This window comes from Saccharomyces kudriavzevii, assembly GCF_947243775.1.
Source record: "Saccharomyces kudriavzevii IFO 1802 strain IFO1802 genome assembly, chromosome: 11".
Taxonomy (NCBI): domain Eukaryota; kingdom Fungi; phylum Ascomycota; class Saccharomycetes; order Saccharomycetales; family Saccharomycetaceae; genus Saccharomyces; species Saccharomyces kudriavzevii.
Window position 1 is genome coordinate 45569 of NC_079282.1, and position 14491 is coordinate 60059.

The following is a 14491-nucleotide window of genomic DNA, read 5'->3' on the forward strand; positions in this document are numbered from 1 at the left end:
ACTTACATCTATGTTATGTAATTAGATTATCATTAACTTTAAATTCACATTTATCATGCAAGAACAGTGGTAAGATATGGCCTTATCCTATTATCTTACATTATGTGACATGCTATTACTCTTGATATCTACTGTACGTTCTTCATTAACCACGTAAAGAGTGACAAACGTTTTGGGTTTTCGAATTTTAAAGAATTTCGTTGGAAGCTTCAAAAAGGATCAGGTGAGAAATAAGCGAGAGTAGACGTTCTTGCTTCCACAGGACACAAAGGACTAGCATATTAGGACTTTAACCCACACAATGGAACTCAACGACCCTTCAATTATATCAGCCACCCACTTGTCCGGTGAATCACCGGACAACGATGTTGCAGCCGCTACTCACAAATCTCAGCAAGCCATCTCGACTCTATTTCAAAAATTAGCTAAAAAGGACAGAGAAGAGAAACCAATCAGTAGCGTGAACTCTTTGACGGATAGCTCTAACAACTCCATTGCGACGAGTGCCAACAACAGAGAAGGCAGTAATAAAAAAAATAAGAAAACGGCCATGCTAAATTTCAGTAGTTTGACGGACCCTATAACGAACTATAAACCAATGGAGCTTCAATATAAAACCTACGCCTACTCCATGAACGAACTTTACCATTTGAAACCATCTTTAACAAACGCCTCATTTGAAGAAGACTCACTTATTACGGAGCTTGTGAAGAGTCTACCTAAGAGAAAGTTTTGGCGATTGCGCATGGGCCCTCCGGATCAAAAGCATGCCAATAACCATCATTTCAACGGGACTAATGGCGGAGGCAACTGGAAATCAGGTTATAAAAACGGTAAAAATGATGAGAGGAGAATGAGTAGAAGCAAAAATATGCAGGGGGGCAAAAGAAGATCTCAACAGGACGATGAAGACAAAAAAATTGACCAAGAAATGCTGGAAATGGACAAGAATCTGCAATTAGGCGGTGATGTCGGCCATTCAATTGCAGATTTCGAAGACTGGAAGGCAAAGATGAAAGAACTAGACCTGAAGAAAATTTCAAAAGCTAAGGGAATCAGCAGCGCAACTGCTATCGCCCCTAGAGAAAGCTCCACGCAGGAGAATCCTGCCGATTTAAGACCTGCCATGCCAAGCGGTTCTAGTTCGATAACAGATTTCTTGAACCTGAAGAGGCAAGATAAGAAAGAGGAACCTTTAGAACAAACTCCTGTCATTCCCATCGGGCAGCCAGCCATTTCTAAGGCTAATATAGAACAAGTTAATGATATAGAAACAAACTCAGATTTGGGCAAAAGTTCATCATCACGCTTTTCATCATTTTTCAATAAATCTGCTACTTCATTGCCTTCATTAGATACCAATAATCAGGCGCCATCAACAAACGCGTCTGCACCAAATAATGATGGCAACAGCACACCACATCAAAGTGGTTCAAGGTTGATGTCATTTTTCAAAGAATCTAGGTCGGGTACCCCAAATGCAGAATCACAACTGTTATCCGCCTCTGACAAAGATACTCAAGAGATGCGGAGTCTTCCGCAATTCCAACAGCAACCTCAACAACCCCAACAAATGCGACCAATGGAATTTTCGCAGCATCCTCCTAATAATAGCGCATTTTTTAATGGACTGTTAAATAAGGGCAAAAATGAAACCAACACTCCACCTCCGCCCCCAGGGCTGATGCCTCATCAAGGCCCCCAATTTCCTATGATGGGAGTACCACCAAACTTCCCACAGCACATGATGCCACCTCCACCGGGCCTTGTTCAATTCCAAAAGAATCCTAAAGATGTAAATAAGAAGGATGACAAGCAGCCAAGGCAGAATAAAAACCCAAATGGAAACAGGAATAACAAAGGAAAACAAACGGCACCAGCGGCAACAAATTTACCTCATCAACAATTCATGCCACCACCCCCACCTCCCGGATTTTTTCCCATGCATCCTAATTTTCCTAACGGTCCAATGCCACCATTGCCACAAAGATTTCCCATGCCACCAAATGGTATGTTACCAGGAGCAGGTCAACAACCGCAGCCACCTTATCCAAATATGATACTACAGGGTAATTTCCCTCCTAATTTCCAACAAGGCTTTGGAAGCGGCCCTATGCCAATGGCATCTATTGTTAATTCTAATAACAAAAATGGTACAAATCAGTTACCTCCAGGATTAAACTCTAGAAAGAACATGAAATGAAATAAGTAACCGGTAAATTTGTAACGGAAACGTCAATGCGTAGTGAGTGTGCTGTGGAAAGCATGTTTACTTTTTTTTCCGACTTTTATTTTCTAGAGTTTGTATATAACATGTATCCTATAATATCTTATCCTATTATCCATCATGCCTTCTTTATCTGAAAATCCATACTTCATTTCTGTGATCTGAAAATGAAACTTTTCTTTCAAGATAAGTAACACTGAGAGCTAAATATTAATGAGGAAAGTAAATATTTATTGTACATTTTTACATATCTACATTCACCTAAAGAAGTAATAAGGTAATAAGAGAAGCTACCAAAATGGACACCAACCTATATAATGCTGACATAGGTTTTCCACAGAGGTAGCTTGTTGAATCAATTTATCTACCTGATCCGGCACATCCAAATCATTGAACCTTTTTATATCATTCCCTGTTAACTTGTCTGTTATACGTTTCAAAACCAGCATAGCCCTTGCATTTCTAATGGCATTCTTGTGCTCGTTTTCCACTTTTTGAACTTCTTCTTCGGTAATGGTGCCGTTACTCAACAGCTCATTGGCGTTCATTGCGGGCAGTTGAATACCTGTCTCTTCTTCAATCTTCTTCGTCGGTAAATCGAAACCCCAATTAATCAAAGGATCGAAGGCAAAAGCTTCGAGGATCGCCATCAATGAATCTTTGTTATCTCTGAGAACTTTCATAACGTTCTCGCACGTGATACGGAAACTACCTTCAATGCCGCTTACTTCCATTGCATATGTCAACATTCTAGTTAGCCTAAATGGCACCTTTTCAGGAAACTTTTCTCTTAAAATAGCAGCCTCAAAACAATCACCAAAATCTATATGGATAACTTTCCCGGTAATTCTATCCAACATTAAGTTACTAGGATGACGATCACCCAAACCCAATATGTAACCGGTCATGGACATCACAGCTAATGATCTCGTGTAAGTGGTTCTTCGTTCTAACCATGTTTCTGATGATCTACTCTTCAACCACAGAACTTTATAAAGATCCTGTCCTTCCGTGTTATTCAAAGCATACGTAAAAACTTCAACTTTTTGTAACAACGTCAAATTGTCATAGTCAGGAGCCATTTGCAACATAACCCAATGCTCAATATTTAATGGGATTTTTTTAGCTTCTCTGTACTCTCTAATCAATACATGAAACGTATCACTGTTCGGAACCCAACCCAATAATCCTGATTTAGGGGATAGCGGGATCGCTGGATATTGTTGGATATCTAGGTGCCTTCTAAAGCACTCAGCATCATTTTGCAACAATGTGTTAACTAAACCAAACAGTTGCATAACCAAGCTATCCTGCCTGATATCTTCATGACCTTTCAGAAGATATTTATAATCCTTACCATCGCTACCCTTGATGCAAAACTTTCTTGGTCTCTGTTTAGAGGAGATCACTGAAAATACCGGCTCGAATTTCGAAATTTTCACAATTGGCTTCCCACTACTTGCACGAGTCCCTGGAACGGCTAAATCCAAGTCATGCGCAGATAATAATTTTGGTGAGACATGCTGTAATTCCAAGGTTTGTAATTGCGGCAACTGTTTACTAATTTTTCTGAAAACATTATAGTAAATATCCCACGCTTGGTTTAAGTTACTAACATCTTTGGATTTTTTATAATTCATCAGCCATTCATAGGCATCATTCAAATCCCTTCCAAACGAGTTTTGAAAAGATATTTCTCTCAACGTTTCGGGTCCCCTCTTTAGCATTTCATACAAGGGCTCTAAAGCGGCAAACATTTTTTCAGTATTATGCTCACCAAAAAACTGTCTACTAGCGTCATCCAAACCTTCATACCATTGCTCTTGCCATAACACCGCCATTCGAATCAATTCATGGCTGACAAGTTCTGCCTGGTCGACTAGAACCGGACTATGTATTCTCATCTTTTCAATGATGGACAACGCTGCTTTTTGTCTAGATAAAGATTCCGATTTAATGGCTACCATTAACGGATACACCAATGCCTGCGGATGGGCCTTACCTAAATCAGATAACAACGAGAGCAATGATCTGCTAACAATATGGTTAGGCTGATGAATTCTGGAAATCAACTGCGGTAGCACTTCCAACCATGTACCAATCTGAATCAAATTGAAGCCCTCATGCATTGCTTGAGTTGCTTCTGGGATACCACCAAATGTAAACCATAAAGTCAACAATCTTAACGCATCTTGAAGAGAGCTTGATTCTGATAAAGAAATTGAATGGAAGAACCCTTTAATTGCTGGAATAACATGCCTCTGTATCAAGTTGGAAGGATAATGGATTCCTTTAGCATCAAATGTATTAACCCCAATCATACCATTTCCAAACTCATTCATGTCATTAATAGAGGCAGCGTCACTTCCTTCTTGTTTTTTTTTAGAAGCAGATGTCATCATAGAAATGACCTCGAAATTGGCTAATGCCCAATTATGCCAGGCCTTGTACCACGTATTGTCGAAATGCGTAGCAAGCAAGTAGGAGCCTAGGATTGAATCCGGATTACTCAATCTCCATTTAGGCTGCAAAGAAACTCTCCATTCTCCTTGCTTCAAGAAACAACGAGCGAGAAGCTTGGTATAGTTTTCGACATGACGCGGAACTTTTTTGCTTTGTTGAGGAACACTTTGAGCTATCATATTGTTTGGATCCAAACCCAAATCATTTGCCATTCGAGAAGTAAAATTAATTAATTGCTTTAAAGCTTCATCTTGCGATCCCGTCGCCCATAAGTACTTCAATTGTGCATAAACAACTGGAGGAGATGCCTTAGCAGTATTGGGGTGACCAGGATCATCAGTTTCTTCGAGCAACGTGTTCAAGACTTTTTTCGCTAAAGCCATTCTACCTGATTTCCTGCATAAGTTAGCGAACTTGATTCTCACCTGAGCGTCTTGCTTTGGCTTTATTACCAATGATCTGACGCGTAAAATTCTTTGCCACACATCTATATTCTTTTGACAACCTAATAATCTTGTATTCCAAGTTTCTCTCATACTGAAGCGCTTTTCGGAATTTTGTGACAGCTTCTTATATTTAATAATCTCTTCTAACTCTGCTATGATTTGTGCTCTAACAACGACACTATATGCTCTATTATAGCTTTCATTAACAAGAGCTGACAGTTCAGTAACCAAGAGGTCCCTCGCGTTGAAGATATGGACTTCCGCTTTCTTGAAGTTATTTCTGTGCAAACACAAAATTGCATCATAAAATTCTTTATCCGGTGACTGAGATTTCATAACTCCTGTATATTGAGCTAATTCATCCCATTGCTCCAAACCCCAGGCAGCACCTGCTGCCAATGGCGCCATCGCCTTCTTTACATCAGGCTTTTCCGTACCCCATTTTTGAGAAGCCAATTTGGAAAGCTCTTCCCACTCTCCAAGGGCATAGAGTGATCTCAGTTTTCCCATCATGACCTCAACTGAATCTTCACCAGCTGCCTCTTTTTCATTATATGCTGCAAGGGCATCCTCCCAACGCTGCAGCTTTTCGTACCAGGTTTCTTTCAGCTGTAATTCATTGTGCTGTTGTGCGTGCTTCAAAATACCAATGGCAGAATCAGTTTGGTGAAGTTGGTTATTGATGCTAATCAATGCTTCAATTGTGGAATTTGTTGGTTCCTCTAAGAATTCCACCTCTTTATAATGTAATGCCTTCGCAAATGTATGACATTTTTGAGCATACCTACCTAATGTATGAATTGGGATAGGCAATGGCTTATCATCGTGCTCCATAAACTCTACTAGATTCAGCAACATTTGATAGATTTCGGGAGGATTTTCAGAAGATGATAAAGCCTTGCATAAAGCTTCGACCAAGTCCTCCTGATATGAGCTTTGGAGTTCAACCCAGCAACTTGAAAATGAAGCATTGAATAGTTCTTTTGCCAATGGATAGTAAACGCTGACTAAGCTCGAACACGCACGTAACGAAGCCGAAGGGGATTCCTTCAATAATTGAATAGACAGTCTTCTTATCCATTCTTGCCAATCTTCCTTAGTCTTCTGTTGAGAGCAATACCACGCATTTTTCAGAATATTTTGATTTACCAGAAGTTTCTTTACTTGTGATTCATCCCCGTATTTGTCTCTTTCAGGCGCCTCACTTTCTTTATCAAATATGATATTCGTCGGTAGACTTTCATTGTTCAGCACCTTATTAACAAGTTGATCATAAACTGAGTGCTGAATCCTATTCCTTAATAATGCTTTGTTAATCACCGGTATGAAAACAACAAAGTCTGTACCTAGTTGCAAAAGAAGTAAACTCAGTGTATTCATGGTTGCTTTTGTCAGTTCTCGGTCCCCATTATTCAAAATTCTTACCAGCGCTTGAACAATCCTGGATGACATTTCTGAAAGGTTGATATTTTTTGCTAATCTACCCAAAGTTATAATAGATATTTTCTTTAAACTCCCTGCGGAATACTCAGTCATTCTAACAACTACAGGCATGATCAAATGGGAATAGTCCTCTAGATTGGGCCCAAAAGTGACCAAAGACTTCAATATACGAATTGAAACGATTCGTTTATTGGACTGGTCGTTTTCAAGGATGTCAAGGAAGAATGTCAAGGTCTCCGGGACAAACCTTTTAAATTCACCTTCTAGAGCCTTAGATATAGATTCTATCACCGATATTATAGTGATTTGTAATTTGATTATTGGAAAAAATTCTTTGATTACATCATAGATTTTCTCGACATGAGGCCTAATATGCTGTTTGACAATTGAGATAAGGAAGCCAAGTTGTTGAAAATAAAAGTCAAGCTGTGACGGCGGACATGAACGCATTACTAAAATGATACCTGGAATAATTTGATCCAGAAATGAAACACAACGTAAACCAAGGCTTTGAAAAATATGCATAATTGCCTGGATAGCAGCTGTGTGATGAGTAGATAACGATGGATCGTTTAAAATCTTCATCAAATTGTGAATGACTACGGTGGGGTAATATTCGTCGTTAGAAGGGGACACCCCTTGCATTAGTAGAGCGATGTCAATTGAAGGCGCATTTTGTTCTACCGAACTCTTCGAGTTCGACGTTACTTCTATTTCCCTATGCTTATACGGATCAAGTGCACCTAGAATCCCGATCAAACGAACTGTTCCACGTCTGATATGAGGATTGTTCTCTGTCTTTAGAATATTGATTAAAATACCAAGTAGCTCCGGATAGTCCAACAAAGGGCCAATGACATAGCCCGATGAGGCAGCTAGCTGCCCCAGTGTTGTTAGAGCTGCATCCCTTTTAAAAGAATTAGATTGATCTTGAAATGTATTGATAATCAGTGGCATCAACTCCTTCAGATAAGGTGTCATTTCATTTCCCCCAACAACTGATAGTTCGCCAAGAACCTTTAATGCAGTGGATGCTACGGCAGATGAAGCATCCTGACATTTAGGAAGAATGACATCCAAAATGGGATCGATATAAGGCTTCGCTACTTCATCGCTAGAATTTATCAAAGTGCATAATAAGGTTGCGCTTTCTTCCTTTTTTTTTGGCATATTTGAGTACTTCAGTTGAGTCAATAATTCCAACAGAGTTTTCCTCAATGAAGGAACTACATAAGCAGGGTTAACAGAACTTAACCTGCCTATTATTTTGATAGCTTCCAATTGAATGCCAAATATTTCATCATTCAACGCCATGAAAAGTAAACGTAAATTATCCGGTTGTGCCAGTTGAGGATCGAAATTCGATCCCAAATGCTGCAAAATTTCTAATCTAATCTCTGCAACTGGGTCGGTTATTGCGATCATTAACAGTTTACTTAATACTTCGGAAACGGAATGTAAAGCATGAACTGATGTTTGCTTACAAATATCATCCTTGACAAACAAATCACACGAGGTTAACGCTGCTAATTTTCTGACGGATGGATCCTCGTGCTCGATGTAAGAAATTGTGATGAGCCTTACAAATTCAGTCAAGGAATATTGGTGATGAACCAATTGCAACATTTTAAAGCATTGGATCAAAGTTTGTGCATCTTTAATATCGTCATTAGCTTCTCCCGTTTTCTTCATAAAACTTTGATTCCTTAATTTACGGGCCTTCTCGATAGAAAATTGATTACTGAAGTCGTATTGATTTGATTGAATGAATTTTTCACCAGATAAGGATATTGACAGTAAATTTAGAATCCTTGAATTAACAGTAGATTCCAAAGAGGGTATTTTTTCGTTAAGGATCATTAAAGTCTCTTGCATATGGTCGGACATGGGACAATTTAGCATCAAATTAAGAAGGTCTTTATTCAAGTGCTTAGCGAAAGCTGGGCCTAGGGCATAAGCCAATTTACCAATACAATAAAATAAATCCTTTTCAAACTGCTTCCTAATTTTGAACTTTGTTCTCAAACCTTCCCTAATATTATCTAAAATTAGTGTCATATAAGGGGAAATATTTGAGCCGACTTCGAAGGCAATATCACCTATAGAAACTAATATGAAAGCTTTGTCAGAGTTATTTGCCGCATTTGTGTCAATATTTTTCAGATATCTCAAATAATGAACCATAATCCTATCAAGATATTTTTTCGTAAAAATAGCTGGATCAAAAGCAGCCAAAAGGGGCAAGATGGCATAAACCTCTCTTCTAATCACATCGAATTTATATTCCTTGTATTTCATAGTTGATCTGTAGATGTCATCATATTTATCCCTAAGATAAGGTGCATTCAAACTGAGTAGTTCTCGAAATACTAACAGGGTAGCATGAACTGAATCGTTTGTGTTGAGACCTAAACCATGAGTACAGCCCTGGAATAGCCTTTGGAACCATTGCTTTCCCAAAGCAGGGTCTCTATCTTGTATGATAGTCAGACACTTGCCCAATGCCACTGCAGCATCTAAGCGTATAACAAGCTTGGCATCTCTTAATGGCATCCAAATATTGTCTAATATGGAATTCACGTAAGGGTATAAAAGGTAGGGTGAATTATCAGCCAGTGCCTTTATGATTAATAATGCAGCATGTCGCCTATATTCCATTTTAGAGCTTGAAGAGTTATTATCTGGTGTCAGAGTAAGCCAGTCAATACAGGTTCTAACTTCAAATTCGACGAACTCTGATGTTAGCGTACCGCCTGGTACGGCTAATCTACCCAAGGTATTGGCCGCCAATCTCATAACTTCTATGTCACTAGATGGAATCAAAACTCGCAGATAATTGGCTAGTCTTGAAGTTTGGTTGGGTAGCTCTTCTGTGCTCAAATAAAATGAGATCAAAGTGTCAACGGCAATGATGCCACCAACTTTCTCACCGGGGGTAGAACCATGAATCAGCTCAAATATCTTATTGTTTAAGCTATTACTAAACCTTTGAAATTGTTCAACAGATACCTCCCTTGCCAATGACGTCAAAGTAGTGCTTAATTCATTAGCGCCAGAAGCTCGTTCTTGTGGCACGTCGCTTTTCAGTTTATCAAAAATCAAATTTAAAGTGGAGAACGTTGTATCTAACTCTGAGTCTACGAAAGATATTTTTCCGATGTGGCCAGCAGAACCAGCAATCACTCTTCCGGCGTCATTAGGGCCATTATGGTTAGAATCTGTGCCTGATGTGGTAGACATCTCATCATCGTGAGAATGCGATTTATGTGAAAGTTTCTTTCTATGTTTGCCTTCCGCCCGTTGTCGTAGTGACAGTAGATTAGGCGGAGTAGTGTACTTGTTAATGTATTTGTTCATCTCTCATACGACAAAATAAGGGTTGACAGATTCTTTGAGAAGGATGATTTGATCTTGATAACTGTGTTGTTTATGCACCCAATATTGTTACTCTCTTCTTGGTACTTCGCAAAGGATATACGATTACACCTTAAGTACGGAAGGTTTTGATACAGCCACAGAGATGAATGGTGACCTTTCTTGCTATGTTATACTCTATTGACTTTTGATGCTGTTCCTATGTATGCCTTTCCTGTTAAAACATCTTGAGGCCCGAGGCAATGTACGGGTAATTTTAATGGCAAGACTTGGCCTATCCTTGCATCTTACATGCATAGTGCATGGTGAGGACAAAAATGATAAGGGATATACTCATAGAATTAGGGTTGTACTTGAATCAGTAAGCATTGATATGTTAGATCAAACTGCGATGTTATGTGTCTTAGTGTCGTTTAACTTTCGTGAGGTTTTCGTCACTTATCACAAGTGCCACAGTTGGGTGGCATGTAATAACGGTAATAAATATATAATACAAATGTATAAATGGAGTGGAGGCTTTAGAAATGACAGGACTCATAAATTTCAATTCTGGGTCTTCTCCTTTTGACTATCATCTTCTTGTCTGTTTTTGCTTTCTTCTTCTGGCTTCTTCTTTTCTTCCTCCTCCTCCTTATTCTTCTCCTCCTCTTGCTTATTTTTCTCCTCCTCTTGTTTCTTCTTTTCTTCCTCTTCCTTGTTCTTCTTTTCCTCCTCTTCTTTCTTCTTCTTCTCTTCCTCTTCTTTCTTCTTCTTCTCTTCCTCTTCCTTTTTCTTCTTCTCTTCCTCTTCCTTTTTCTTCTTCTCTTCCTCTTCCTTGTTCTTCTTTTCCTCCTCTTCTTTCTTCTTCTTCTCTTCCTCTTCCTTCTTCTTCTTCTCTTCTTCTTTCTTCTTCTTCTCCTCTTCTTCTTTCTTCTTCTTTTCCCTTTTCTTTCTTTCCTCCAGTACTTTCCCATACGCATAATCTTGGTAAACGATAATAGGGTCCTTATCGAACATTAGTATACCTTTCCTATTGATATCGGATAAAGTAGGTGCAAAAAGATCTAACCCGTAAGTGTTCAAATCAAAAAACGCCTTACCGGTGAAGTTCAGATTCGTCCTGAAATCGTCAGGGTTGATTTCTACGTCGTTAGCAGGGGTGTAATCATTACTATCGTCATTTGAAATTACGGCGGTCCCATCTTGTGTAATATTGAAGAGGGAAAAATTTCTGTTCTTTAAATCCATGGACAAATCAATAATTTTGCCAATGTACTCTTCATGAACCATTTTGGTGACTTGATCCAACGTAGTCTGGTTCATCGATTTTGACAAATCTTCCCACATCGCTTTTTCATAGCCGAAAAGGAATGGATCCTTCGCCGGAGAGCTCAACTTGGGAGCGACATTAACGCGCAACTGATGTAGTAGCTTCTTCTTTTCAATGAAGGTTATATTTTGACAGTATTGAATTTCCAATTCCTTTTGTCTATAAGCAGTGGCATTGAAGGAATTGTATAAGTTGGTGAATACCTCGATGAAACCAGCTCTTGGAATATTTCTGTAGATTAAACGGACGTCGGACGTGGATAAGTTTTTAAAAGAATATTCAGAAACCTTATTTGAATCAAAAAGTTTAGACTCGAATTTGACAGAAGAGATCTCTTTCAAAAGGTTTGGATTCCACGAATTGATGCTTGGAATGTTTGGATACCATGAATTAATGTTGCTACATTTTTTTAACCCGTCATAGTCGAACCAGAACCTAAATTCGGGCAAGTAAGCTGTGTTCTTGTACGCATCGAAGGCATATCTGTCAGGGACATGGTATTCATTGCGCAAACAGTAGGTATGTCTATGAGGAATCAATGCTGACACACCATGGAAAACAGTATTAATTAGAGGAGACAGCTCTTCGAACGAATTGAAATGATTGTTTCTACAGTTATACAGCTTGAGTTTTTCATTGAGGAAATATCTCTGTTTCGGGTTCAGATTTTTCTCGATGGTGTTTGATTTGGGTATCTCCTCCAATTCCTTTTTCACAAGGTTCTTCAGGTCAGTATCAGTGGGGACTCTTTTATGATTTTTATTTTCTTCACTGGCGACGTAATCGCGTAATTCAGTAATGTTCAGAACGGCCATATTGACCAAGCCACCGTCCACTTTGTCGGGCAAAACAGCAGTCTCTCCGTCTGACTCAGGGATGTTATTGATGTCCAGGTGTTCCTCTTGCAAACGCTCCTCGATGTACGAGTTCAAATAATCTCTACTGGGGGTCGAAGTACTGGCTAACCCAGTAATATCGATATAAAGGCCGGTGTCAACATCAATGAATCTTGCATCGATGTTATTTTTACCGTTACCGTTGGTTCTCACAGTCAAGGAGTCGCTGACGTCAAGGAAGTAGCGACCATTCCCGTCTCTTGGGTCCTCTACGATTAGGGATTGGTTGAAGTACTGACTGAGCAATTGTAAATGCTTGATGGGCATTTGTAGATCGAAGTCGTTGTCCCAGGGGAAAGCCATCCCGTTGTAAAGATAGCCGTACAGTGTACCGTGAGACAACCAGGATATGATGCCGTTGGCCTTTGTGAATTTCTGGAAAGTTCTGATCATCGAATTCAGCCTTGCCTGGTATTCCTGCTTGTCGTTGATCAAAGTGTCACCGTTGAAGAATCTTTTGTCACGGTGGAACCCCATGCCTTTGTATTGTTTGACGGCACCAGCTTCATAGAAGAATTTCCTCTGCAGGGCAGGACTGGTCTTTACGGAGCTCTTCAAGCTGTTTAGGTAATTTTCGTTGTGTGCGGAGAACGCGTTTGGATTAAGCTCCTTTTGCGATTCCAGTTCCTCAATTTTCTTGGACGCATCAAACTTAAAGTCTGAAGGCGATAGGTGAACCAAGTCCCTATCGAAAGTGGATTTGTCAGTTCCTTCAACATCGAGTTTGTAGAGGGAGTTCACCTCCGCATTGGAGATGAATTTCTGGAAAAGCTTGTTGTGGTGGAACTGGACGTCCTGCTTGTCCTTTTTCTTTCTCTTGTTGGTAGAATTGATGTTGTCGACAATGTACTTCTGCAAGAGACCGGACTGCACCAAGTTCTGAGATCTGCCGGCTTGCAGGGGCACCTGGTACGTGGAGTTATCCGCTTCGACGATGGAGATGGACAGTGGGTGCGACTGCGTGGTCAAGATGTAGTTTCTTGCCTGCAGTTGGTAGACTTCCGGTCTGACTTTATCGTAGAGTTCCTTTACTTGGAACTGCGTGTTGAACTTCAAGCCCTTGGGCGAGCCATGGCCGTTCGGGGTGAACAGCTTAGAACAGTGCTTGTTAAGTTCCTTGGAGTCCTTGATTCTGTCAAGGTTTCTGGCGGCCCTGTACCACATTTTCTGCGCGTACTTGGGTCTTTCGTATAGGAACAGGGGTTCGTCGAGTTCTTTCTCGATGGCTTCCAGAGACTCCTTATCAAAGGCGGATTGGAAGAGGAAATTGCAAGGAAGAACGGTCTCGTCGATGGAGATGAGCTTGTTCAGTTCGTGGAAGGTCGTCCAGTCATACCAGGAAAAGGGCAGGCTTTCGCGATGGTTCGTGCTGCCACTTTGTAAGTGGTTCAGCACAACGGACCACGTGAGACGGGGGTCAAAGTCGTAGAACTTCAAGTCGTCGACGGACTCGAGCTTCGTGTCCTTTTGAGGGCCCATCTTGACCGAGAGCAGGTCATTTTGTAAGGTGTATTCGTTGACCCATCTGGGGTTGGTGCTGAACTTGAGGTTCTCGTACAGTTTCTTGGCAAACTGTATCTTGCGGTCGTTCTTGAAAGACGAGGTCAAGTGACTATACCACGAGTCGTCATCGTCGTCAATTTCGTTGTACTTGGGCAGCAAGTAACCGGTGTCCTGGTCGAATGCGTTGCGTTCTGGCGAGTTGGACCAGATAAACGTTACGATGACGATCTGCAGTAGGATTAGTGGAAACAGGACCCGTCTCAGTGGGTAGTGTTTAGCACGCAGCAGGCCAGATAAGAACCGCCGGTGGAGCTTAGATGATATTCGCTGAAGCATCACTAGTTACGTTTATGTGTGAAGCTTACAGTAGTGGGGCTGGTATGCAGATATGGCTGACGGTTAGTGCGACAGATGTGATGAGGTGGAAACGTGCTTCTCTAATTTACTTATTTATTATTGCAGCTATTATATGAAAGGGGGAGGGAGGATGCCAGAAAACTATGTTTTTATGATTGCGATCTGTAGCAAGCCATAGGATAGAAAGCTAAAACGGCTCGAGCACCGATATGCGTTTCAAGAACTACGTGAGGAACCGCGCAGGTCTAGAGCCAAGAGATTGAAGCTAGCATTTTTTTTTTTTCTTTCCTTTTTTTCTTTCTCCTTTGCCCTTTTTGGCTTTAGCCTCTGTTGTATCGTTTTAGATGCAGTATGTTCGTCATCTGCGAGGGGAGAAAAAGAACGCCGGAGACCCGTGCACCGCTGCTGGAAAAAAGTCCAGTGCCGGTTTTCCACTTTCTTAACGGTGTTTCCACGGAAGGGCAGAGCGCTC

At 40.5% G+C, this 14491-nt stretch overlaps 3 protein-coding genes across 3 annotated transcripts; 1 reads left to right on the forward strand and 2 right to left on the reverse strand.

The window, feature by feature from the left end:
• Positions 1-301: 301 nt before the first annotated feature.
• EAP1 (Eap1p) lies at positions 302-2203 on the forward strand (the record flags this gene model as incomplete). The annotated part of the gene is made up of 1 exon (XM_056229232.1): positions 302-2203. One exon carries the CDS (start codon positions 302-304, stop codon positions 2201-2203), a length of 1902 nt encoding a protein of 633 aa, XP_056083271.1.
• A 314-nt stretch (positions 2204-2517) lies between these two features.
• Positions 2518-9936, reverse strand: TOR2 (phosphatidylinositol kinase-related protein kinase TOR2; the record flags this gene model as incomplete). Its single annotated transcript, XM_056229233.1, has 1 exon — positions 2518-9936. The coding sequence occupies one exon, from the start codon at positions 9934-9936 to the stop codon at positions 2518-2520; it is 7419 nt and encodes a 2472-aa protein (XP_056083272.1).
• A 561-nt stretch (positions 9937-10497) lies between these two features.
• MNN4 (Mnn4p) lies at positions 10498-13998 on the reverse strand (the record flags this gene model as incomplete). The annotated part of the gene is made up of 1 exon (XM_056229234.1): positions 10498-13998. One exon carries the CDS (start codon positions 13996-13998, stop codon positions 10498-10500), a length of 3501 nt encoding a protein of 1166 aa, XP_056083273.1.
• Positions 13999-14491: the final 493 nt, after the last annotated feature.